Source organism: Fringilla coelebs (genome assembly GCF_963513975.1).
Source record: "Fringilla coelebs genome assembly, chromosome: 27".
Classification (NCBI taxonomy): Eukaryota; Metazoa; Chordata; class Aves; order Passeriformes; family Fringillidae; genus Fringilla; species Fringilla coelebs.
Window position 1 is genome coordinate 4,520,195 of NC_140053.1, and position 26,835 is coordinate 4,547,029.

General features: G+C 49.8%; 1 protein-coding gene across 2 annotated transcripts; it reads right to left on the bottom strand.

Annotated features, from left to right (window-relative positions):
* Window positions 1–842: 842 nt before the first annotated feature.
* GJC1 (gap junction protein gamma 1) lies at window positions 843–26,375 on the bottom strand. 2 transcript variants are annotated; one of them, XM_084222160.1, is made up of 4 exons: window positions 26,262–26,375; window positions 4,646–4,759; window positions 2,594–2,663; window positions 843–2,485 (listed from the first exon to the last, which is right to left on the bottom strand). In XM_084222160.1, the coding sequence occupies exon 4, from the start codon at window positions 2,464–2,466 to the stop codon at window positions 1,285–1,287; it is 1,182 nt and encodes a 393-aa protein (XP_084078286.1). In that variant the 5' UTR covers window positions 2,467–2,485; window positions 2,594–2,663; window positions 4,646–4,759; window positions 26,262–26,375; the 3' UTR covers window positions 843–1,284. The 2 variants fall into 2 exon arrangements, with proteins under 2 accessions (XP_084078286.1, XP_084078285.1); XM_084222159.1 differs by having other exon boundaries at window positions 2,594–2,666.
* Window positions 26,376–26,835: the final 460 nt, after the last annotated feature.

Sequence of the window (26,835 nt, forward strand, 5' to 3'; positions counted from 1 at the left end):
AGCAGCAGAAAGCAGAGACATTTATCAGCGTCTCTCCCAGCAGAGCCGGCTCCTTGCCAGAAAGACAGAGCCAAAGGCATCAGTCCCTCACTCCCCTTCTGCTAATTGTAAATTCAAGTTTAATGCCAAACCCACAGAATGCCAGGTCGGACTGGTCTCTCAAGCAGAAAGCTAAATTATACATATTGCTCTGTCTGAACAAAACTCGGACAGACTGGAAGGAAGGGGGTCTGAAATAAGGCAGAATCATTGATATTCTGAGAGGGCTGAGACTCCCCTGCCAGCTCGTGTGTGCTGCTGCAGGAGAGGGAGGGGATTCCAGTCAGACAGAGCTACCAGGGCTCCATCTGACCCCATTAGTTTGGAAAGCACAGGAATCCTCCCCAAGAGGTACCACTGCCTGCCCCTGGGCACAGGGTGTTACACAACAGGAGGCCTCACAAATTTCTCTTCCTATCACTCTCACAGAAACACGCTGAGTTACTGAATCCAGTCATTTCTGTTCAGGTTTTTTTTCTGGATGTTTTGCAGGAATTTCAAGTGCCTCCTCCCTCCTCTGCACAAGGTGTGTGGGGAGCCCTGAGCCCTTCTGCCCCACAGCTGGCAACTCCTGCTCCCTGCACACACAAACACACACGTATTTTTCCTCTAAGTCATTTTCCATAAAGGAAAGAGCCTGTAGGACACAGGAGCTTATGGGATGACACTTCCAAGTTGCAAGCAGCACATTAATTTAGTAAAGAAGCACCACTGACAGAGGTTTCCCAAATCCTTCCCCACCCATGAGCTGCCCAGAGACTCCACTTCTGCATGTTCAAGGCACTTTGGAAACGCAGCATAGAAAAGTTTTATAAAAAGTTTTACTTGGAAAACGAGGAAGAACAATGACATAACTGCAGACAACAATAATAAAATTAACAAAGTGCTAATGGCTATCCATTGCTTTGTCCTTGTTGATATAAAAAGTGTAACATCAGATCCAGTGTACAAATACAAAAAAAATTGTGCATAATAAATGTACTATAATACTGTACATACAGCATAAACCGTTCAATGAGAATGAATTAAATATACCTATTTGTCTCCTGACTTGGAAGACAAAAGAATAAAGTTCTAAAGTCCTAGAGTCAGTGTATAAACCCTTTCTGGGGCTGAATCACGAGCCAACGGTATCCCTGAAAATCAGCAGAGTCAAATATTCCCTTAATGGAAGCCATTATTCACGGGACTGCTGGTTATGATAAACTAGGGGAAAAAAACCACAGCATATCAACTGAGTCAACATTAAATCCAGACCGAGTTCTTCCCATCTCCTGACTTGCTACTGGCACTGCTTTTGTTTGAGCCCGCTTTGGATTTCTTCCCTCTGGAACTGCTGGGGTTGTTTTGGTTGTTGTAAGCCTGGATGGCAAGGTCCAGGCGGTCCTGAGCCACTTTGATTTCCCTCTGCAGGATCTCCAGGTCGGAGGGGATGTTCCCTTCATTGCTGCCATACTGCTGTTCCTGAGCTATGTTGGCTTTGTTCTGCTTGTAGGCCATCTTGGCGTTGGACAGCTCCGTGCACTGCATCTGCTCCGGCTTCAGCGCGATGTTGTAGCCCGGGGGAGCTGAGGGTGTGTTCCAGGTGAAGGGGTAGTTAAAGGTCCCAGAGTCAACCAGCTCCTTCTTCTTGGCATTCAGCGTGTCCCGGATGGTGCCGAAGCCCAAGTGCAGCATCTCCCAGACGTTCAGGAGCAGGCACATGCAGCTCACCCCGTACATTATCAGCAGGAAAATGGTCTTTTCGGTCGGCCTGGAAATGAAACAATCGACGTTGTGCGGGCAGGGCTTCCTGCTGCACACGAACACGGGGCTCACCTGGAAGCCGTAGAGGAAATACTGCCCCACCAGGAAGCCAACCTCAAACAGGGCCCTGGCCAGGAGCTGCAGGACGTAAATCCTCATGAGCCCGTCCTCGCGGATCTGCCGCCGGCCGTCGTGCTTGGCTTTGGCAGGGCTCTGCTTCTCTTTGCTCTCGCGGGTGCTCTCCACCTCGATCTCCGGGTACATCATCGGGTCTTCCTCATGGTCACCCTCAGCTTCCTCCAAGCCCCGGTGCTGTTTCCAGCGGATGGGCAAGCTCCTCCTCCTGGCTCTCCTGCTGGCCTCGCTGTGCTCCACCATCCGGGCGATTTTATGGATGGCATAGCCTAAGTACAGCACCGAGGGAGTGGCCACCAGGATGATCTGGAACACCCAGAAGCGGACGTGCGAGAGAGGCGCGAAGGAGTCGTAGCAGACGTTCTCGCAGCCAGGCTGCTCCGTGTTGCACACAAACTTGCTCTGTTCGTCATAATAAATGGATTCTCCTCCCACAGCAATTAGGACAATCCGAAACACAATCAACACTGTCAGCCAGATTTTGCCAACAAAGGTTGAGTGGTTCTGGATCTCCTCTAACAGGCGGGTCAGAAAACTCCAACTCATGGTGGTCAAATGAGTTTATCTAAAAAACAAACACAACCCCCACATATTTATGAATTTATCAGTTCGAGCCTAAATGGTTCAAACTCGACTTTTACACCCAACACCCCTCCGTGTTTGTGACCATCACCTGCTATCGGGATCCAGCTGCCAGAATTTGCTTGAAGATCCTACGTCTCCTCCGCAGGCTTTTGAGGAATCTGCTGTAAGAAAAAGTAGCAGTTCAGTATAATTTCATTTAAAAAGTGCTCCCAAAGCTACCCTCCAGCCCAAGACAGAGACACGGTTGCTCTGTGCGTCACAGGTTGATAAAAATATTTAAAGTGGAAGCTGAAGACTCCAAAACACAGTGGGACGGGAAGACAAGCACCCATGAGATTTTTGGGTGCTGTTGGCCACATTTCACCACTGAGAAAAGGATTTATTTTAATTTTTTAAAGTCTGGGCTTGTGATCATGATCTCAGCCACAACCCACGGGACACACTGCTGTGCCCAAGGGCAGCACCAGCTCTCCTAATTCAGGAAGGGATGGCCCAGCCCAGCTGTGATGCAAAGGCAGGACAACCTGGTGTCACCCTGAGCAGTGCCACCCTGCAAGGACAGGGCTGGGCCAAGGAGCTCCTAACTGTGCTCAAACCATCCTGTGGATGGATTTGGGTCCAGCCCCTGAAGGTGAGGCTCAAAACCTTCCTCCCAAGTTCCGAGAAGATTTTGTAGTGAAAACCTGGTTAGAAAGAGTTACCTGTCAAAACTTTCAGAAGAGCCACAGCACAGCAGTGAGCAGTGGGGGGTGAGGGGAGAAGGGACAGCCTGGCAGGAGCTGAGCGAGCGCCGGAACTGCCGGGGCTGGCCACGCTCCCGAGCGGGGCTGGCACAGCCTGCCGGGGCAGCCCTGCCAAATTCCAATGCCTGCAGAGCCCAGGTTGCCCAGAGAAGCTGTGGCTGCCCCTGGATCCCTGGAAGTGTTCAAGTGTTCAGGGTTGGAGGGAGCTTGGAGCAAGCTGAGGCAGTGGAAGGTGTCCCTGCCTGTGGCAAGGGGTGGCACTGGATGGGCTGCAAGGTCCCTTCCACCCCAAACCATTCCAGCACTCCAGGATAAATTTGCAATCCTAACAGTAAAAATCCCAGCCTTGGAAACTCCTGTCTGGCAACACTTTGAACAAACCCCAGCAGCACTGCAGGCCCTCCTGGAGCTCCAAGGAAAAAAGCTGATAAAACAATGCTGGACACTGTTAGGGCAACAAGGGATGAGGCATCTTTCAGACTTTGGATTATGTCAAGTATCAGTTTGACATAAAGATTATTGCAAGAAATTATTACATCAGAAAAACATTTGGTAACAGCTCCTGAACCCTGAACTGGACAAATCTCTAGCACTCTGATCTTAACCTGAAGAAATTCCTATTCCTAGAATAAGAATTAAGAATTCTTGTTCTTAACCCGAAAAAATTCCAGGAGATTGGAGGAAAATTAATACTTGGAACTATTCAACTTCTTCCAAGTAACTAGAGAGTTGTTTATAAGCAAAATAATTAAATGTGAGGAGATGTAAGCAATGCAGAATTAAAGGATACCAATGTGATCTCCCTCTTGTGGAATTCAGTGTTTCACTGAAAAGCCAAGAGCAGGGATGTGGTGTGGATGGCCTGTGCAGGACATTTGATTTATCCCTTCATGACAGTGGGAGAAAAAAAATAGCACAGGAGAGTATTAAAAAAGGCCATATTAAGTGATTAGAAGTAACAAAAGTCTTGACAAATGATTCCCATATTAGGTCCAAGATCAGTTCCATAATTACAGCAGTTCTGAAAATCCCTGGCAGTCAGGCTGATCTTCCCAAGCTCAGCTGGAGAGTGGCTGCTGACAAAATGGGCCCATGGGACATGAGTTTGCAGGCTGAGAACTGGAGATGAGAGTTACCAGGACAGGAAAACCCAGATTGCTGGGGAGGCTGAGGCCCTGGAACAGCCCCACTGCCTGAACCACACTCAGTGCAGCTCAGGACCAGCAGAGCAGGGTTTGGTAACAGGGGGAGAGGTTGCTGTGGGTGTCCAGTTAACAGGGAAGGGAATGAGGCCCCTGAAGGATCAGGGTCTCAGTGAGGGCTGTTGATAGAGTGCAGGGGATGGATGGAGCCCTGGCTGTGTCACCTGCAATCAGCAGCCAGGGGGGTGATCTTACCTCCTTGTTAGCGAGACAGCCCCGGGCGCCTGCGGCTGCATCCTTCAGCAGTTGCTCCAGCATCAGAGAGTGGCTACAGGAAGCTCAAAACCAGCTGAGGGACAGGGAAGATGCCTAAAAGTGAGTGATTTACAAAGATCAATTTGTTTAGTTGGGAAAATAGGAGGAAAATGAAAGTGAATCCCAACAGCAATGAGTCAGGATCATGATGTGTCATCAAAATTACCAATTAGGACAAAAATCCCCAGCCCTCCCTCAGGTGGACAGGCCACCTGCACTCAGCCCTGAAGAAGGACATGCTTGAATCAGATGTGCTCCATAGGTAACAGCTATTAGAGGTGCATGCAATCCCCCCAAGGCTTCCATCCAAGCTCCCCTTGAACACAACCCTGCTGCCATCATTCCATAGAGCACTGGCTGAAATAGCACATTTTTAACAGGCAAAGGGACCAGAGGTTCCAGTCCCAGTGCAGCCCATTCCTGCAGCAAGGGCTTGGCACCCCATTTCAGAAAGGCACCCAAGAGCAGCTCTGCCACCTGAGTTCTGTGGCAGTGGGATGAGACAGCGCTTCAGACACCCCACACTCAGCAATTCCCACTCGGATTTGGGGTCCAGATGAGGGGCACATAATTCTGGGGGTCCTGCATGTGCCTGAGAAGGGCAATGGGCAGCAAAGGCAGGTGAACCCCACATCTGGAACAGGAGGTTAATAGAGAAGAGGAATCCCAAAACCCCTCTCCCACCCCACTGCTCTGCCCATCTCATCACCCTGGGCACTGACAGGACGGGCACATCCCCACTGACACCTCGTGATTCATCAACTAAAAAAGAGACAAAACCCAAAGGAGTTTAAGAGGCTAACTCTTATTCACTGAAAATGTCAGGGCCACACTTTTCACTGAAAGTAAACTACTAAGTAAATTTGAAATTAATTAAACACTGTTGCCAATGTAAATTTGGAGTGACAGCAGGAACCAGCCTTTAAATTTTCATATACTGTCACATTCCTCAGGAGTTAAGGACAGGGAAGTTGGAAATGAGCGCAGATTTCAGTAAGAGAATCTTTACTTTTAGACAAGCTGCTACCTCCCATCTAAGAAATTTCTTCAAGGTATGTGCCAGCTTTTCACAGTGCATTTTCTACCTGCAGACAGGCACCAACGCAGGAATCATTCCTGTGATTCCCAACCCATATTCCACCAGTTGTATCAGTGCACAGAGTGCCAGACCTACGTACAGACATATGCTGGGGCTCCCACAGCCCTGGGATGCAGGAGGATTTACCCAACCTGTGGTTAACAACCAGGACCTGCCAATTAGTGGGTCCTGGCTGTGGAACTCTGAAGCTGCCCAAGAGCTGGTTGTCTTTGCCAAGGAAGTGTCACTTTGTCCATTTAGTCCTAGTCCTGAGCAGAGCTGCTGGGACAAACACAGGAGGACCCAGGAGCAGGCAAAGAACTTCCTGGTCTTTAAGGAAATGTTTTGGTTCAAGCAAAATGACAGTCATTAAGTCTTGGAAAGGTTCAGCCCATCCAAATTCAATGCAGTACAAACCCAAGAACTTCCAAGTGGAATTCCGGTGGTGTCCTTCCGTTCTGTGGGACCAGCCAAGGTTAGAGGGGCACATTCTGCCTCTCCTCCACCGTGTGCTGCAGCACCCAGACACATCACAGTAACCTTCACCCAATGTACACCCACGCTCCTGCAGCTGCTGTTTCTGGCAACATTTAACTCAATAATTTTCCAATGTTTGAAAGAAAAGTCTATGGACACTGACACGCATCTGAGAAAGGCAGAATGTCAGCAATTTCAGCTAATTTAAGTCATGCCAGAAAGTGCATTTGAGAAAGACTTTCATTTCTTGTATTTGTCATAAGTTCATTTCAGCACTTCCAGCGGAGGAGGCTCCTTGGAGCGGGCAGGATCCCTGATGAAATATCAGGAGGCTTATCTCTGACAGTGGGCTGGCTCCTGAATTAAAGCTTTGCAGGCTCTGACATCCAGAGAGAATGAAGAAGAATTTGGAGCAGGTACATGAGAAAAAAGAAATCAGCTTCAGGTGGAGAATTTCTGGAGTTAACACTGCTGGTGTTCACACACAGCCAGGGAATGGCCCCTCAGGTGTTCCCTCTCCTCTACCCAGCCCATGGGGGGGTTGGCTATGAATTTAAACATTTTAACATTCAAATTTTCACCTCCTTTCAGCTTTCTCCTCAAACAGTGGTGACCTCCTGCCACCCAGGGTGGGAAGAACTGCACTGTGGAGCAGCAGTTACTGCAAAATGCTTCAAATCCAGCCTTTGGACAGAACAGCTGAGGTGTGGCAGGGACAGCAGTGGGGCAGGAGGAAACTAAAACTGCTCCAGCAGTGTCCCCATTCCCCTGAGATGGAGGACACCTGGAGGGCAGGACAGCCAGCACCAGGTGGGTGTCCAGGCAGCCTCATTCCAGGCTGTCAAATCCCAAACACCTTCAGAACCATCTCCTGGCCTTGCCTCAGCACACATTGGCCCCAGCCCAGCACAAACTGGAGCCCCTTGACTCCAGCCCAGCACTAACTGGAGCCTCTTGGCCCCAGCCCAGTGCAAAGTGGCAGCTACAGGCCAAAGCACCTGGGCATGAGGTGCAGGGATTGCTGGTTTGGTTCAGCACTAGGCAGCCTGTGAGGATCATGGAGCTGGACTGCAGATCCACGTGGATCCCATCCAATCCAAGCTCTCCTGTGATGTTTCTGTGGTACCAGGACTCATTTCATGTCATTCCATCAATAACAGAAGTGGGGCTGGGCACAGCCTCAGCATGCCAAGGATGGCACCAGGCTGAGGGGCACAACTGATACCCTGCAGGGGAGGGATGCCATTCCCAGGGATCCTGACAGCCTGGAGGAGCAGGCCCATGGCAACCCCAGGAACTTCAACAAGGCCAGTGAGAGGGTCCTGGATCTGGGCTGGGGCAAACCCCAGCAGCAGCACAGACTGGGATGGGGGGATGGAGAGAAACCCTGCAGGGAAGGATTTGGGGAGACTGGAGGATGAAGAACAGGACATGAACCAGCAACAGCCCAGAAATCCAACTGTCCCCCAGGCTGCATCCAAAGCAGTGTGGGCTGCAGGAAAGGGGGGAATTCTCTGGAGCCCCCAGCATGGGATAGACATGGACCTGTTGGTGGGAGTCCAGAGATGCTCCAAGGGCTGGAGCACCTCTGCTGTGGAGACAGGCTGGGAGCACAGGGGTGATTCAGCACGGAGAAGGAAAGGCCCTGGGGAGACCATCCTGGGACCTTTCAGGATAAATGGAGCTTGTAAGAGAAATGGGGACATATAATCAATGCCTGTAGTGACAGGACAAGGGACAATGCTTACAAACTGTGAGTGGGCAGGGTTAGATGGGACATTGGAGATATTCTACCATGAGGGTGGGGAGGCCCTGGCACAGGGTGCCCACAGCAGAGCACTTCCATCCCTGGAAGTGTCCAAGGCCTGGAAGTGGAAGGTGTCCCTGCCCTTTGATGGCAGGGAATAGTGGAGAGTCCCTAAATTTTCATATTTCACCAGCAGCTCCTCAGACAAGGCTTTTCTGAAGGCTTCATAGTCTCAAGGCAGTTAAGGAGAATGAATATATCTACAGAAGACTTTTTTCCTCCCTAAATTATGTCTTCCTAGGTCATGCTAATGAAATTTGATTAATTTATTAATGATTTATTTGTTTTGTTTTGTTTTTAAGCAGTTTAAAAAGACACGTGCTGAGCAGGGAAAAAAAGAAGAAATGCATGGCAATTCTGTTGTTAGTCAAAAGAGGTTTCATGCTGCATGAAAGTGAAATTGGGCCTACAGGCTAATTAAAATAGTATTGGAATTAGGATGAATGAATAATTAGCATTATTCATTCAGATCTCATTTACATTGAAAAGTAAGAAATTACATGATTTACAAGTACTTTTGAGGAAGCAGAGGGGTTACTTTTTTTTTTTAACCTGGAATACGAGTAAGACTGCGGCTCAAGAAAGCAGAGAGCCATGGCCAGACCCAGCACTGGAATGGTGCCAACACATCCTGAATCCTGGTGAGTGTTGTGCTGATGCCACCTGCATTCCCTGAGCAGCAATTCCAGTGTCCATTGTCCTGAGTGACACAAGAGCAAGGATGTGGGGATATCCCTGGGATAACTCAACTCACCCTTCTATCATCTGGGAAGGAAGTGGGTTCAATCCCCACCAATTTTACTCCTATTTTCAGCAGTAGTGATGAAGAGGAATAAGAAGAGTGAATTTTATTTTTAATCTTATAGAATATTTGGGAAGGAAAGGCTGGGACTTTTTGGAGAGCACACAGTGCTCTTTCAAATAAATCCTCTGTCATCTGGCAGGGCTCACGTGGCAACAGCAGAGAATGGTTTGGAAAAAGCCACAATGTCAATGTCAATTTGGAAACCATTTCTGAATGGTGCCTTCCAATCCCAGGCATGCTAACAAGGCTCTGCTGATTCCCAGACCAATCCCCCGAGTCTACAAAACCCCACGCTGAATTATGAGACCACAGCTCCTATGTGGGATATAAATAGAACAGGAAAATATGGGTAAGAGGTAGGGATATAATAAGATTCTTGCGCTGTCAAAAAAATAAAGATGTCAAGTACGTATCTTTTTGAAAATCAACATATCCCCACCCGAGCATTCAGCTTACAGATAAACTGGAATTTGCAGCTAAGACATGAACCTCCGGTCGCCTCGGCGTGCCCTCTAGGTACTGCTAACATGGGAAGCCAAGTGACAATTTTAGCAACACTCCCCCGCAGTGACAAAATTCAGATGAAATCACGACGTGTTTTGTGCTGGCCCGAACCAGCTTTTACTGCACCTCCAGCAAGAGTGCTGCTGCAGGAGGCAGCGTGTGCAGGGCAGGGCAGGCACCCCGGGACGCTCGGAACCCAGGAAATTCCTCTGGCTGCCCTGGAGGACTGGAGACCCTGAGAGGGGGCTCAGAGACCTTGGCATGGAGTCAAAAACACCTGTGCCTTTGATTTAGCCCTTGGAAAAAACAATTACCAACCAACAATTACCAACCTTACATGAGGATTCACAAGCCACGAAAGTCTAAGTAGAATGATAGCCTGTTACCAGATAGAAAAGTAGGATTTTGAGTTTTTAGAATGGGGGTTCAGAAGCCAAGATGGAGGGATTTGGGTGTGCCTTGTCCTTTTTCCTTCTTCTTCTTAGCCTCCATCTTCTGGGTGATGCTGGCACTTTTAGATTGGTTTAGAGTAGAAACTCACTGTCTAACATAGGTGACAGGTGTTGGGAAATTATTGTAAATAATGTACATGTAGTTTTTAGTATAAAAGATAACACCAGTGTGCCTCAACCCAACCAGCAACAGTCCAGAAATCCAACTGTCCCCCAGGCTGCATCCAAAGCAGTGTGGGCCGCAGGAAAGGGGGGAATTCTCTGGAGCCCCCAGCAGGTCAGAGAAAGAATGTTATAGATAAGAAATAATAAACAACCTTGAGAATGAGAACAGAAGAATCCTGACTCCTTCTTTGGCTGCCAGGCTGGGAAAAGAGACTCTCTAACACATCTCACCCTGACCACAGAGACCCCCGAGACCAGCGGGGCACAGCGGGGACCAGCCCAGCAGCACCAGGACAGGAGGAGCTGAGCCTGACTCGAGTTCATCTGAGAGCCAGAGCCTGCAGTGCCAACAGGCTCCACGGTGTAAGAGCCTGTATGAGGGATGTGGGACTTCAGGTGGCTCTTCAAAAGGCAGTTTATTGTATCCAAAATGCAGTTTATTCCATCCAAGATGTTCCAGCAGTCCAGGGTCGTGGGTGACAGCCTGTGCCTACAGCTGTCAGCTCCAGCTGCAGGCAGGCCTGGAGACCCTTTGGTTTTGTTACAGTGCATTATAGACTTTTCTTTGCTGAGCATCTTCATACAGTAGAACCAATCTATACCTTAATTTTTACCTATAGCCTATCATAATTGCTATAATTACCATATTCATGTTACTGCTCTCCAATCACTCAAAGTCAGTATATTACAGTTTAAGCCAGAAGTTGTTTTTCAGTTTTCTTACACTGGAAAATTCTGAGACCTTTTTTCTACTTGCCACATTTGCTGACTTGTTTGCCTGTGCTATCTTCCTGCTTGGTAAAAACATCTTGTTTGATGTGGGCTTATCCTTTGCTCTAAGTCATAAAAACCCCTTCTAACCAACATCCTTTGCCTCCTTGGTTATCCAGTAAAACTGGCTCAGCAATTCTTTTCTTCTATATCAAAACTTGCTTTCATTTCTATTCCTTCTTCAGGTTCTACATTCAAAAATCTTCCTGCTAAGCACAAACATCTGTGAGACTTTCTTGTCAAACTTTCATCCATCCCAAAACCACGGGAAATGGACACTGGGCTCTACAGTCTCTGTCACCTCATGATTTTTGGAGGCCCATTGTGGGGTGTGTGCCAGCCTGAATCCCTTCACATAAGCTCAGAAATCAGCATCCCTTCCAAAGGATGGGAATGAGGTGTTCCAGCTCAGAGGCTGGGAGAATGAGCTCCCAGTCTGGCACTTCTTGGGCCTAACACCAGCCTGAGGCTGCTCCTCACACCCATCCTGCAGATGCCAGGTATCAGGAGGCAGAAGGAGCCCCAGGTGATGGCAGCACTGTGGTGATGTGAAATGTGATCACGGAGGAAACCAAGTGGTCAGAGACCTGTGTGCTGCTTCAGCCTACACTGAAACCCTGGCTGGGCCACACCAACACCAAACCCTGGGGATCAGCACAGTGCTGGCACTGGAGCCTGCAGCAGGAACAAACCCCCTCCTCCACAACCTGATGGCAGATGAGGAATAATCCAAGGAAGGGTTCCTGGAGCTCAGAACCAACCCAGTGTTCACTCCACCAGCGCTCCCCCTCTCCTCCAGCCTCACACATCTCACAGCTGTTCTCCACCACAGTTTAACCCCACTGAGCCCACATGGTTTGAGCAGCTCCTGTAGGAACTGGGCTCCTACAGCACTGGCAGGTCCAGCACGACCCACCAGGCTGGGGGTGCTCAGCCTGGAGAAAAGGAGACTCAGGGGGGCCCTCATCACTCTCTACAGCTCCCTGAAAGGTGCCTGTGCTCAGGTGGGGTTGGTCTCTTTCTCCAGGCACCACTGACAGAACCAGAGGACACAGCCTCAAGCTGCATCAAGGAAAATATATGCTGGATATTAGGAAAAAGTTGTTTACAGAAAGGGTGATAAAGTTCTGGAATGGCTGCCCAGGGAGGTGGTGGAGTCACCATCCCTGGATGTGTTTAAAACAAGCCTGGATGTGGCACAGGGTGCCAGGGTTTAGATGAGGTGTTGGGGCTGGGTTGGACTCCATAATCTTGAAGGCCTCTTCCAACCTGGTGATTCTGTGATTCTGTGAATTCAGTAAAGCACAGGAAAGCTTTCCCCATGTAATTCAGCTGGATGTTGAAAACAAAGAATTACAGGGTAGGTAAAAGACAATTCAAATTTTTTTTTTTAAGAATTTGAATCTGAAGTTCAAGCCATACTAGGGAAAACGCCCAACACTGCTGTTCTGAGATCAAGATCAAGTGTTTAACCAAATGCCAGCCCAGGCTGGCATCAAACAACAGGTCTGGGGACTGATACGCTTAAAATCCAAAGATCTGGAGGGCATCCTGGAGAAACACTGTTCCTACCAGCTGAAGTGACCATCAGACTGGGTGAGCATGGCCTCAGGTACACAGAACACTCCAGAGTGTGAGCTGGCAATTCCCATTCCCCCACACCCCAGGGATCCTGCAGGCTTTTCCACGAGCACACACAGCTAGCACTGATCTCCCAAACACCAGAGTTCTCCTTCCCAGGAGCAGCTCCTGGACCAGGGAAACATCTGATGAGGCACCACATGCTCCTTAGTCAGGGCTACTAAACCCTGGCTCAGACACACAATGTGCTACCTCTTGACAAAACATGAGACCAAACACCCCAACACTCCCTGCTCTGAGGCTGTGACAGCCCCTTTGTGACAGAGCTTTATTTCAGTCACTTCTGAAGGTGCTTGACCCCAAAGCTCCCCTGTACCAAATGCATCCCTTTCAGAAATGTGCAATGTTCTGATAACTGGTAGTTTAAACCACCATATTTTACATCCCAGAGCAGGCTGGAAGGCCCATGTCCAGTCAGGTTTTAAATAACTCCACCACAAGCTCTCTGGGCAGCCTGATCCTATTAAACACCTCCAGAGACAGAAGCATTGAAAAGTCACATTGGGCAGTCTGATCCTACATCTGACCATGCTCACAGTAAAAAAAGCTTTTCTTATGTTTAGGTGGAATTTTCTGTGTATCAATTTTCCACCATTCAAAAGCCATCAATTGCCCACCATTCCCTGGGCACCATGGAGAACAGGCTGGGCAACAGCAATAGAAGCAAAGCAATTTAGCCATTTTTCCTGTAAGAATGAACATAATAAACAGGGGACAATTGCAGGGACTTGAGCCACATAAGCAAGTGAAACTGTGACCTGAGCTCCTTCCCCCTGCCAGTGCAGGACAACTGCCACACAGTGCTACTGATATAACAATGCATTATTAAAATATTAAAAATATTGTACTGCTGCCTATTGGAAAATGTGTTCCCAGCAGTTATCTTAACAAATATGGCAAATGGAAGGCTAAAGATGGAAAAATTGCAGTGAGGAGAATGACAAAAGGCAGGTCCTGAGTGGCCAACAGCAATTCAAGGAAGAGTGAGATGGATTAGGGCTGGGATTCCTGCACACACCTGCCAACAAAAAATTCAGGACATGCTCACCAGTCTGGGAACAGCAGAGGGAAAGAGAGAAAGGGCAGAAGAGTGTCCTGCTGCAAACTCTGCCTGGAGAAGAGAAGAGAAGAGAAGAGAAGAGAAGAGAAGAGAAGAGAAGAGAAGAGAAGAGAAGAGAAGAGAAGAGAAGAGAAGAGAAGAGAAGAGAAGAGAAGAGAAGAGAAGAGAAGAGAAGAGAAGAGAAGAGAAGAGAAGAGAAGAGAAGAGAAGAGAAGAGAAGAGAAGAGAAAAGAGAAGGTCCTGCTGCAGACTCTGCCTGTGCAGGCAGGCCCAGCACCAGTCCTGTCACTCAGGGCTGCACCTGAGGACACCTGGGGTGAGCAGAGCCTGGACAATGCAAACCCACCTGTGACACCCAGGGAATGGCAGCACCTGGGCCCACCCAAGACCTCAGGCCATGACCCTGAGCCCTGCAGCAAGGCAAGGAGGAACAATCCTGCTGCCCCAGACAGAGCCACAAAGGTCCAAAGGGAAGAAGGCACAGAACACACAGCACCTCTGGGTGATGCCTCCCAGGGAAGCACAGAGGGACAGGCACTGCTGGGGAGCAGCAGCCTTTGGACAGGCTGCACATCCAATCCATGTGCTTACCTGGATCTCTGCAGCTCTCTAGCAGCAAGGTCTGGGGAAGGCCATCCTCACTCCCTCGCCATTCCAGTCAGGCATCAGAGACCTCCCTGCCTTGATGTGATCAGAAACTCAGATAACCACAACACCCCTTTAACTGCACCCGATTCCAGTGCAGCAAACAGCTCCACAGCATTTCCCCAGCGGGCTCCTCCTCTGTGCTCAGAGGGATGAGTGTCAAAAGAAAATGACACACTGGAGGCAGCTGACCCAAATATCACTCTCACGGCCATTTCAGGGAAGGAGAGAGAAGCCAAAAGAGAGCAATTCTGTCGGCTCCTGTACATCAAAATCACAGGCTCTCACTTGGCTGAGCGGGAGGCAATCAATGGGGATGAACACCTAATGCTCCCACCACCATCTTATGACAGTCAAAAGAAACCACGACAGCGTTTGCTTCATAGATAAACCTCAAAGACTACCATGAACAGCTTGTAAATGAAACAGATACCACAGAGCCCGACACAGTCTGCCACAACCTCCCCAGTCACCCATCCTGCAACATGGCAGCTGCTTCTCTGTGACCTACATTCGAAAAAAAGAGTTTTATATTCCCCAGCTCTATCTGGTCTAGTGGGAGCCACCGCCTCAGCCTGCAACTCCACCAAATCCACATCACGTTTTCTACAAGAGCAGCTCTGCAGAGAGGGAAGGATGTTCAGAGGCAGAGGAGAACACTGCAAACCAAAGCCTCAGCACTGCAAACCCTCCCTGCCGTGTTTCAAGGCACCCAGCACTTGGAACAGCTCTGCTAAACTGGGCCTGGATTGTTCCCACGCTGGGACACGGAGGAGCAGAGAGCCTTGCAGCCCCTTGTGACTTCACCAAACTCTGCATGGCCCCAGGTGAAGAGCACCAACCTGAGCAGGACAGGGGCCAGCTGTGCCAAATGGCACAACAATCCATGAGGATGGTGAGAGGAATAGCAGGTTTGTCTTTCCAAACAAGCTGTGGGTCTGCTGGTAGATAAAACCAGCACTGGGAGATAAAAGAAACAATGAGAAGGATTCCACCAATTGATGAATGGAAAAAAATATTGCTTTTACAAATAAACTTTAGGTTTGCTGATAAATGAAATTAGACATTGAAAGATGAAAGAAACAATGGGGAAGAAAAACCCCTAATTCTGTAAGAATTAACAATTAAAAGGGAGGGTTATACATTAGAGGGAAATCTTTGGTATCAGATGTATTGGGAATTTTTTACCTCTCAAGCACCTCAGCCAATGGGAAAGAGAGAGGGAAATGTGGCGGGAAATTGGGATAAAAAAGAAGGCTGCGTCCTCCAAAAATTGGAGAGATCCGAGGGCAATGCCCCATGGCCTCTCCCTTTATTCAAATAAAGTCAAAAGACTCCTCTGTTTCCTTTTTGGACATAAAGGTGTTTGTGGATTAATTTTCCTAACAATGGCGTTGGGACAGACAGCCAAGGACAGCACCTTGCCAGAGAACAGGTCCACAACAAGCCATCACTCTACTGCTGCTTGAACTTCTCCTAAGTTGCTGCTAAACCCCAGAAACAGCTGAAGAGTTTTGTTTCAATAAAGTTGGTTTTACACACAGTTTATTCCAAGACAAGGAGCAGAGTAAAGCAGCAGATTGCCATACTGGCATTAAAATGCTACTCCAGCTTGAGTTCAACAGGAGTCTTAACAGCTTTATTTTGCCAAAGATAAAATTTAGAATATAAATATGCATAGATTCACTAAGTGACTTATTTGTTGAAAAAAAAATCCCTGTAATGAAATAAGAAACATAAAACTGTCCATTTCTGAAAGACTTGAATACTTTGAGACTCCCTTGGGAAGAGACCTGAAGCACTGATGAACTCCCTATGCTGCATCACTCCAGCTGGGAAACACACACACCGACTGGGGCTTTTCCCCCTGAGAACAGCTGGAAATAACTCCTCTTTTATGAAAGGAGGCCAGGAGCCCTTTTCCCAGTGACAGGCACTCTGCACCAAGCACACAGTGGCAGACGGGTCAGTTTTTCCACCTGACTGCTTTCCCTGGTCAAGGATTTTATCTGACTTATTATGGACACAGACTGGGACAATTAGCAGCAAACTGAAGGCAGATCAGCCTCCCCAGTGCTTGAGTCAGGCGTGAGACTTGACAGGGGGGCAGGGGATGGTGTGTACGGTGCTGTGGGGCTGCTGGAGGCAGGAAAAACCCACTGAGACACTGCAGCCACAGCTACGGTCAGGGCAACAGCGCTTCTTCCCCAGCTTCTTATTTCCAAGATTTTAGGAGGCTGGTGACATTTTGTTAATCACGGAGTGAACTTCATGCTCCAACCAGGAGCCAGCAGATCACCTCTGGGTGAGCCGGGAATGCCCAAGGGCTGGGCCACTTCCTAACGCAGAGCCCAGCAGGTCTGCTTGCAAAAACATTCTTCAAACAAAGGGTAATTGAGCATCGGCTGTGTCACAGCTCGTTCACTCTCACAAAGGGGAATTAGCTGCAGATAAGATCGCTCCTGATAAGGAACCACTGGCTCTTTGGTGGGTTGTCTCATTAAGGCAATCGCACCCACTCTGCCGAGCACAATCAAAGACGGGTTTGGGTTGGAAGGGACTTTAAAGCTCATCTTGTTCCTCCCCCGGCCATGGCAGGGACACCTCCCACTGTCCCAGGCTGCTCTAACCCCTGTCCAGGCTGGCCTTGGGCACTGCCAGGGATCCAGGGGCAGCCCCAGCTGCTCTGGGCACTCTGTGCCAGGCCTTACCACTCTCATGGTAAAATCTTTCATTTTAATGTCCCATCTAACCCTGTCCCCCCTAGGTTTAAAAGTGTTGTCCTTTGTCCTGTCACTACGGGCCTTGGTAAAAAGTCCCCATTTTTCCTCTAAGCCCCTTTATAAGCTGGAAGGCCACAGCAAGGTATCCTCAGAGCCTTCTCTTCTCCAGCTGAACACCCCCAGCTCCCCCAGCCCATCTCCAGAGCTGTTCCAGCCCTCAGACCACTCCCACTTCAGATTCCCACCTGCACCTTGACAGTCACCCTGCAGAAAGCCACCATCAGGAACAGGCTCAGCTTTAATGTCACTGAAAGAGACGACAAACCCATCCAGGGAAAATGCTGTGACTCCTTTACACACAACTCACAGCACCAGGAGCAGTTCCAGGCTCTCTGCCAGCCCTTTCCCCTGGGATTCACTGGGAAACTGGTTCCCACTACTGGAGGGACTGGAGGGGAGGTTACAGAGCAAAGACACAAACCGAGGAGTCACAGTAGGAAGGGCTGGATGGATCCACCAAGGGGTTAATGGAGCATGGAGTACAGCCACTCCTAAAATTGTCTTGGGACAGGGAAGCAACTCTGTCAGACAGGGGTGGTAAAGAAAATCCTGGCAAAGTGTAGTTCTCCAAACCCAACATTTACACAGGACTAATGACACAGAGCACAATTAGTGGGCATTGATTCTCTGTATAAATACAATAAACCAGGGGAAAAGTCAGCATGGCTTCTGGAAAGGCACCTCCTGCCCCCCAGAGGGCTCCAAATCTTCTGGGTTTTAACCTCTGTGAGTCTCTCTCATCTGAGGCTTCCTGTAGGGACCCCAAAAGGCCACTGGAAAAGGGATTGTCCCTGTATGGAGACAGCTGGGTGGGAGGCAAGGGAGTAGGAGTAAACAATCATTTCCTGCAAGGGAGGGAAGTCAGAGCAAGGGTCACAGGGAGAGGCTGGCTGTGGCAGACCAGGACACTGTCTGGATGTGACCCAGCATCCTGAAGGAAATATTCAAGGGGGGGGGGGTGGATAAGCAACCATGAAGGGCAGCACAAGGACCATATGAGTCTATGCAACCTGGAAATAAAATGGCAGATGGAATTCCACATGGATAAAGTGATGCATACATTGAATAAAAATAATAAATCTCAATTTCACCTAAAAATAGATATGCCCTGAGATGGCCTCAGCAAGCAGGAGGTCTTGGGGCTGTCAGGCTGCTCTGTGAATGCTCTGGCACTGCTCAGCACAGCCCCAAAACAGTGTTTCACCAGTGTCAGAGGACAAACACACCCAGCACACACTGCTGTGCCACCATGTGCCTGTGACATGCATCCGTGGCATGTGACTCTGCCATGTCCCTTGAGTGTCCATGGCTCACTCATGGTGTGTGGCCCTGGTCACTCTGCCATGTCCTTTGAGTGTCCATGGCTCACCCATGGTGTGTGGCCCTGACTCTGGCCAGCTCCTATCATGGGAAGAGAGAACAGAAGGAGCTTGGAGAAGGGGTATGAAGTGGCTGGTGGGGGAAGGACATTGGAAAAAAGCCAGAAGGCTGAGGGGGGAAGCAGGCAGGGAGCTGTGACACCTGGAGCAGCCTGGAGAAGGAAAACCCCTCAAAAACTGAAAGCTGGAGCAGTGCCTCAGGCAAGGGTAAGTCTGTAGGCACAAAGCAGAGCATGTTGAGAGAGTCCAGAGCTTCCCCCCTGCTCTGCTGCAGCCCCACATGGGGCAGGTCAGGAACAGGACCCTGGAGCAGGCAAGATTCCATCTGATCCATGTGGCTGCTCCAAAGCAGCCAGGAGTGAGTGCCTCCAGGTGCTGGGGAAAAGCCCCTCCATGAACCAGCTGAAAGAGAGGCACCAGCAGATGCCAGAGGGAACAGAATTGGTACAGGGGCTGTTAATCACTGCTCAGTTCCAGCCCCCTGGAACTCTGCATGTGCCAGACGACCCCGGGCAATGGGAACACCTGAAGGGCAGCCATGATTTATTTCTGTCCAGCACAGCCCTCCAGGGAATCGGATTCTGCTCGGATCGATAGGGTTTGGTCACAGATTGCAAAGAGAGCAAGAGCAGGTGAGGAATACAAACCAAGCTGGGGACAGCACTGGGGAGGAGGCTCCAAGTCAGCTCCAGAAGGAGCAAAGACTTCACACGAACCATGGAATAAAGATAATTTCCATATGGCTCTGTGGAAGATCGCCATGTGCTTCCTCCCAAACACTTCAATTTTATTTTGCTTTATAATATCTCAGGAATCACAGTTTCCACCATGAAAATTCTTCTCATTTCAAAATAGATTAACTCCATATCTGAGCACAAGCTGAGTAACTCCTGCGAATGAATCTGCTGCAAGTAAAATTCAGTCATTTCTCAACTACTTCAATGTTTACCCTGAGAATCAGGAGATTTTTAGATTTTTAGGAGGACATGCTGCATGCAGGGCAGCACAGCTGCAAAACACATTAGGAACTTCAACTATTTTAATTTTATGCCATTAAAAATTGTACTGACACCAAGGGCAGCCCCATGTGCACAGCCTACACCCACCCCCTTGCCTGCCTACAGACACATCTCTAACCTCAGGATTATGCAGTGCTGGGTGTCATCCTTGTCCCTGCATCCACGGCAGAGCCAGGCTTCCAGGAGTTAACAAGGAGTCAAAACTCCCCCTCAAGGGAACATGGGCACACACAAGACATACAATCACCCTTCCAGGCTCTTGACTATTTTAAGCATGAGAGAGATACAGAACTTCACAGGCAATGGCTTGTTCCGAGTCTGGCAGGGCTGCACCACTCATGCCAGGATATCACCGCGGGCAGGAGCTCCATCCCCTGCTGCCACCAGCACCATCCCTCATCCTGCAGGAGCTGCATTCCCCAGGCACACCACAGCCAGACCCATGTTTAGACCCAGAAGTCATTTTTCTACATTCCTTCATCAGAAAAGAAAGTGGACAGAAGCATCGCCAAGACGTGGCACTTTTGGGGAAGATTTTGGGGATGTTCAGAGGAGGGGGAATGCTCTGCACAGCCACCTACAAGGCAAACCCTGCTCCCCAGGACAGCAGATTAATGGTTGAGAGGGACACCAGAGCAGGGACTCGATGGAAAATAATCCAATGCAGTTGTCAGCCTCCTCCAGCACCACCAACTGTGCATTCGACATTGGGGCTGGAAAGGACACGAGGCACAATCTGCTGGTCATCCATATGGATGCTCCCTTCCTCCCTCCCTCCCTCCTTCAGTCCTCCTCAGTATCTCAATCGAGGTCAGGCACGCACACTCAGACTTGTTTTCTGACAAATTGGTAACTAAAAAGCTGGAACTAATAACTGTAAGAGCCCAAAGCTGGTTTCATGGACTTGTTTAGGCAAAAAAGCTGATTGACTCCACCAATTTCCATCTAGGCAAGGTAACAGAGAGAAATCCTTCATTCCCGTGTAAAAATGTAAATCCCAGCTCAGTGAGTCATTTAAACACATGCCTAATGCAGAGCTTGAAACAAATCCCGCTAATAATCTGGGCTGCTCTTACAGCTAGGCAAGGCTTAAGTACCTGGATGATCTGGGGTGCTTATTTACAGCTAGGCATGGCTTAAGTACCTGGATGATCTGGAAATACCCCGGTGCCCCCTGAAAAGAGCCTAAACCAGGCTGGTCTGGGAATTAATCACAGTGGTATGAGCAGAACTGCTAATATGAACCGGGGGAGGACTGTGTGTGTGTGTGTGCTGAAGCATCTGTTCAAGTTTAGGCATATAAAACATTTTTCAGCCCAATGACTCCAGAGGGGAATGCTTCATACATCAGCTCATCTGACTCAATTTTTCCATCACATTTCCTTTAATACAGTTTTGTCCATAAATACACTATTTGTTTTTTCCAAATATAGATTTTTTTATTTATAGCCAGAAAACCTTGTAACTTGTGTTATTGCTTGGGTTCTGCTTTAAAACGGAATCACATTCTTCCTTGAAACAGAATCACTGAGGAATTACTGGCGAGTACTGAGGTATGAAACCAAGCTCTCTATGTTTGCAGAAGGAAAATGGATTTCTTTTTGCAATTCTCAGTATTTCCTTCACCAGGAATCACCAGTAAGATCACAAGTGCCCAGCCACACGTTGAGTATGTCAATTATCCCACATCACATGCAGGAACTTTCACCTCAAATCTTCATTTTACACCAATACGAAGGCAAGTTTTAAAAAATCCCAGCCAGATCTTCCAGACAGTCCTGAATTTGGGAAGAACTGTGTGTCACTACCCAAGCAGCAATAACAATTCATATTTATGGTATGAGGAGGTCAGAAAAGGAAATGCTAACATTGCCCTTTCCCCTCCAAGAAGCTTTTTGGAGATAATTTCCTTTTTGAGCTTCCCAAAACCAGGACCAAGAATGGGCAGTGCATGGGAAATTTGGTGATATTGACATTTTAAAAACATGGGTTTTTCCAAGAGCAGAATTTATGTACTGAGCAATACGGAACATAGCAAGTGAAATGTGATTTAATCCATTTTGACCATTATTAACCAGAATTTGAGTCAATAAAAAGCACAGCCTGCTATTCCATGGCACAAGCACAGGACACGGGCATTGCACTCCTGCTGCTTGCAGGAAGTGCCGAGAGCAGCTGGAAACACTGATAAATGCCAGGGGCTTCTGCAATAAAACCTTCACTCCCTTCCAAAGCAGGGCACACAGGGGTGGCCGTGCAGCCACCCGTGAGGGGCTGGCAGCAGGGTCCAGGGGCCATCTGTAACTCAGGGAGTCTCCCTGCTGGCTGGGCAGGGATGTGCTTCCCTGTGTAGGTCAGCAGGGACAAAGTAGAGCCAACATAAAAATCAGTGAATTGTAATGGAACTTCTTTAATGGCAATAATTTGCTTCCTGTTGAGCTGATTAAAAATACATAAATCTGGAGCACAGGTCAGCTCTGTGGAGTGGCAGCACAGAACACAAAGTCTGGAATTAGGGTGGGAGCAAAGGATCACCTTCCCCCTAATGAGGCAGCAGTGCCCATCCCCCGGGAGGGACAACAAAGGGGTCCATTATCCACCAGGGTTTCACTCCAAGCATTTAATGATCACCACCCTTGTCCGAGTTCCTGCTGGGCTTCAGGGAATCCTGTCCCAGCAGGAAGGGTGAGGCACAAGAGAGGTCCCTTGTACAAGGCAACGCTCCTTCGGGTTTCCACCTTTAAAAAAGGTGCTGAAAATATGAAGTGGTTTAAGGAAAGAGCCCCAAGATCAGCCCCCTCTGATGGTGAGGCTGCAGCCTAATTTCTGAGAATCACAGAATATCTTGAGCTGGAAAAGACCCACAAAAATCATCCAAGTCCAACTCCTGATTCCATCACTTCTTCACACAGCCAGCAGCCCCTTGCAAGTGCCGATGATCACAAATCACCAAAATACACCCCAGGGAGCAGGGTCTGCCTGGGCTCACACACTCTGTGGGGCTCCAGCAGCTCTCCATGGAAAGCTCACCATTCCATAAGGACTGCTCACTCTCCATGGAAAGCTCACCATTCCAAAAGGACTGCTCACTCTCCATGGAAAGCTCACCATTCCATAAGGACTGCTCACTCTCCATGGAAAGCTCACCATTCCATAAGGACTGCTCACTCTCCATGGAAAGCTCACCATTCCAAAAGGACTGCTCACTCTCCATGGAAAGCTCACCATTCCAAAAGGACTACTCACTCTCCAGCATCACAGCTGGGTCAGGAATGAGGCACCAGCAGCACCACCAAGCCCTTGCGGCTCTGGATTCTCCAGCTCCCCAGAAAAGCACCAAGGCACTGGATTTTCAGTGATCCAATCCATAACACATCCAAGGAAGGCACCTTCTGGATTATCCAGCTCCTAACTGGGTGTTCCCAGGCTGCTCTGTTGATCCTCTGGATCACTCCTAGGTACAACCTCAGGCACTGGATCTCATCCTTTCCTTGGCAAAAGTGGTGGATGAGGAAAGTTTGGGGATTTTTTTGACTCACAGAAGTTGCTGGCAATCAGCAAATTAGTAAATCAACAAATTTAGGTGCTAAAATTCATCACAAACACTCCATCAGTGATTAAATTTCAGAGCTTTAAAGAAATTTGTTCTTGTAAACTCTAGGACTATCCAAACCCAGGAAAGACTTTTTAAGATAAAGTTTCACCTAAGCAGTATAATTCACACACCAATTACCTCTAGAACCACAGAATTCTTTAGAAGAACTGTGTCTATAATTAAAACTCTCCAGGATGTACCAAAATAAATTCTTAAAATTGGTCTCAATTTGCCCAACATCTGGGTTTTAACTTTCCCCCTACCAAGGGCTGGGACCCCTGGAATTCCTCACATTCCCAACCCTCTTGGGGCTCCTCTCTGCCTTGTTCAAAGCAAGCACTGTGCTCTCAGTCCTTGACCCAAATTTTCTAGTTATTTACCAGTATTTGCATCACTTGGACGTTATCTGTCTTGAGCTGGGTGTTTGCTTTGAAGTGAGGGGCAAAAAAAGTCCTTTAATGAAGGGCTGAGGATGGTACACATCTAGAAAAGAGGTATTTCATGCCAATTCCTTGTCTAGAATCCTGCATTCAGGCTTGTGAGTTGCTTTAAAAAAACCCAAAAATATTACAATTTTGTTCTATAAATTAAGAAAACACTTAGATTTGTACATGGAAATGTTTTCATCACCAATAACTCAATAGTCTCCTCCACCAATGGAAGGACAAACTTACCAACTCTAGTCTAAAAGCACTAAAAGCAGTCAGACCCTTCGGTAAGGGAACAGCCTGTCAGCAAAAACATTTTTAATAACTTTTCATCACTCCAACTGATCTAAACCTTGATAAACCCATTTCAAAAGGACAAGAGGTGCTGGGTGACAAACTCCAAGGAGCAGCTGTGTTTCCAACACAGTCCAAAAACCAGAAACACTCCTGTAAGACAAGTTGATTTAAAAAACCTAAAAAATTGTAATATTGTTGTATAAATTAAGAAAACACTTAGATTTGTAAATGGAAATGCTTCTATTAGCAATAACTCAACAGTCTCCTCCATCAATGGAAGGACAAACAAACTCAAGTCTGAAAGCACTAAAGGCAGTCAGACCCTTCGGTAAGGGAACAGCCTGTCAGAAAAACGTTTTTAGCAACTTTTCGTCATTCAAACTGATCTAAACCTTGATAAAAAAGACAAGAGGTGCTGAGTGATAAACTCCAAGGAGCAGCTGTGTTTCCAACACAGTCCAAAAAACAGAGACGCTCCTGTAAAACAAGTTCCATGTGATGTGACACCTCCAAAGGGACCTGTCACCGTGCTCCTGCTGGCATTTCCATTTGGAAATGTCAGACAAGTTCCTGATTCTGGAGAAATACCCCGCAAAGGGCTCTTCTCAGCAGAGAAAGGCTCGGAGACCCCACACTCAGCCCAGCCCCAGCCCCTCAGCCTTACCTGGCAGCCTCGGTGCCCGCAGACATGCTCAGAGCCCCGGCCAGCCGCCCTGGCAGCCACGGGGACAGCCAGCGCTCCACTGCTGCCACCTCAGTGTCACCCAGGGCCAGCCCCTCGCTGGAGCTCTCGGCGCATTCGCCAGGCACCAGAATGTGACAGCTCAGCCCACCCCCAGGAGCCACCAGTGACCACAGAGCTCCGTCCCTGCTGCAGATGCAGGACTTTCCCTCCGAGTCAAACAGCACGGTAAGGCTCAAATTCCCTCTTAAAACTCCTTGCTGCTTTCCAGTGAGCTGACCTGTTCCCTCAGGAAAGCACAAGGAGAACTTTAGAACAGACTTGGAAAGTACCAAAAATACAGAGAAAGGCACCTTGCATTTCCTAAACACGAGTCTTGACAGAAACCATTTTCCCTTAAATGACCTGAAGAACGGAGAGTTTGGTAACTGCACTGACAGCTGGTTCATTGAACATCCCCAGGACACAGATTTCTAACAGGAAGGGACAGTTTGGGGTTTTTTTAAACCAATTATCCTGACTTAGAGCAGGCAGGAGACATGGAAATAATAACAGCAATCAACGGTCTGTCAGATAGAAGGGTTTTGTTCTCTCTCTCTTTTCCAAATACCAATCAAACACCCAATGAAAAATCAGAACCTGGTGGCACCAACTGTTGCTCCAGAATCCATATGGTACTTCCATGCCCTAATTAATCCCTATGAACTATCTCCTATTTGTAATTAATTCGATGGTGGAACAAAATCAGCACTTCACTGGGAAGCAAGGTCACACTGACCAGAAAGTGTCAGGACTAATTCCTACCAACAGAAATGAGAATTGCCTTTAAAAGGCCAGTAAAAATAGCTGCACAAATGTCATTCCTCTGAAATTTTATGACGCTGGGTGAAAGTTGTGCCCAACGGAGGCCAAAACTCCCATCTGACACAAGAGCAGGATACTTCTCATTGTGCTCAGAGAATCACAGAATGTCCTCGGTGAGAAGGGACACACAAGGACAGCAAGCCAAACTGATGGCCCTGCGCAGGACACCCCCAACAATCCCCCCACGTGTCTGAGAGCTTTGTGCAAACACTCCTGGAGCTGGAGAAGTATTTCCTCAAGCAATGCCAAACCGCACGGCTGCGGCCCCTCAGCTCCAGACAGGGCTGGCTCCGGCTGCCAGCGGCACTGGGAAGGTTTAACCGGGCAAGGAACGGAGAGCAGGAGCTGCTGCTGCTCTCGGGGACTGCGCTGGGGATCCACTGGGAGCCCCGTCCGGCCCGGAGCCGGGAGGGGCACGGGGGTGGCACCGTAGGGGAGGTGGCACAAGGTGACACAGGAGGGGAGGTGGGCATGGGGGTGACACGGGAGGAGCGGTGGGCACGGGGATGACACGGGAGGAGCGGTGGGCACGGGGGTGACACGGGAGGGGAGGTGGGCATGGGGGGACACAGGTGGCGTCTCCCGGTGCTGTCGCTCCGTTCCCGCGCTCGGCAGCGCGGGGAGCGCTCCCTTCATCACCGAGGGGCTCGACACGTGCAGCCGCGGGCGGGCACCGGGCGCTCCGGCCGGGAAAGCCCTTCGGGCATCACTTCCCTCGGGATAAACACCGCGGGAGGCCCGTCTCGGAGCGCGGAAGGCAGCGGGGAAGGGGGAGGACGCGGGGACCCGGGGGGTGACACCGGCCCCTCGCGGCGGCACCGGCGGCGGAGCGCGCCCGGCTCATCCCGGCGCCTCCGGATCCCCCCGGAGCGCCCGGCTCGGTCCCTCCGGGCTCCCGGCTCCCTCAGCCCGCCGCGGCTCCGGCCCCTCGGGGCCCGCGGCTGCACTCGGGCTCCCGCCTCCCGGTGCCCCCGGAACGGCCGCTCGGTCCCCTGAGCCCCCCGCCGTCCCCCGTGGGTCCGGTCCCTCGGGTGGCGCCGCTCGGTGCCCTCAGGCCCCCGCCCGGCCCGGCCCGGTCCCGCCGCGCCCTCAGCCCCCACTCACCGGGTCCGGCCCGTGGCGGCGCCGGGGCCCCTCGGCCGCCGAGCCCGGGCGGGGGGCGCGGGGCGCATGCGCGGAGCCCCCTCAGCCCGCGCGGGCCGGGGCGGGCGGGGACGGGGGGACCCGGGCGGGCGGGAGCGGGACAGGAGACAGGGGTACGGGACAGGGACACGGCGGGGACAGGGACACGGACAGGGGCACAGCGGGGACAGGGACACAGCGGGGACAGGGACACGGACAGGGACACAGCGGGGACAGGGACACAGCGGGGACAGGGACACGGGACAGGGACACGGACAGGGGCACAGCGGGGACAGGGATACGGGACAGGGACACAGCGGGGACAGGGACACAGCGGGGACAGGGACACAGGGACAAGGACACTGGGGCCAGGAGAGGGTACAGGGACAATGACACGGGACTGGGGCCAGGACAGGGACACAGCAGGGGACAGGGACAAGACACGGGACTGGGGTCAGGAGAGGGTATAGGGACAAGGACGGAGCAAGGTCAGGATGGGGACACAGCAAGGGGATAGGGACAAGGACACAGAGCAGGACAGAACATGGGGAGCAGG

Coding starts and splice junctions, on each gene's coding strand:
- GJC1 (XM_084222160.1), bottom strand. CDS start 2,466: ATGAGTTGGAGTTTTCTGACCCGCCTGTTAGAGGAGATCCAGAACCAC.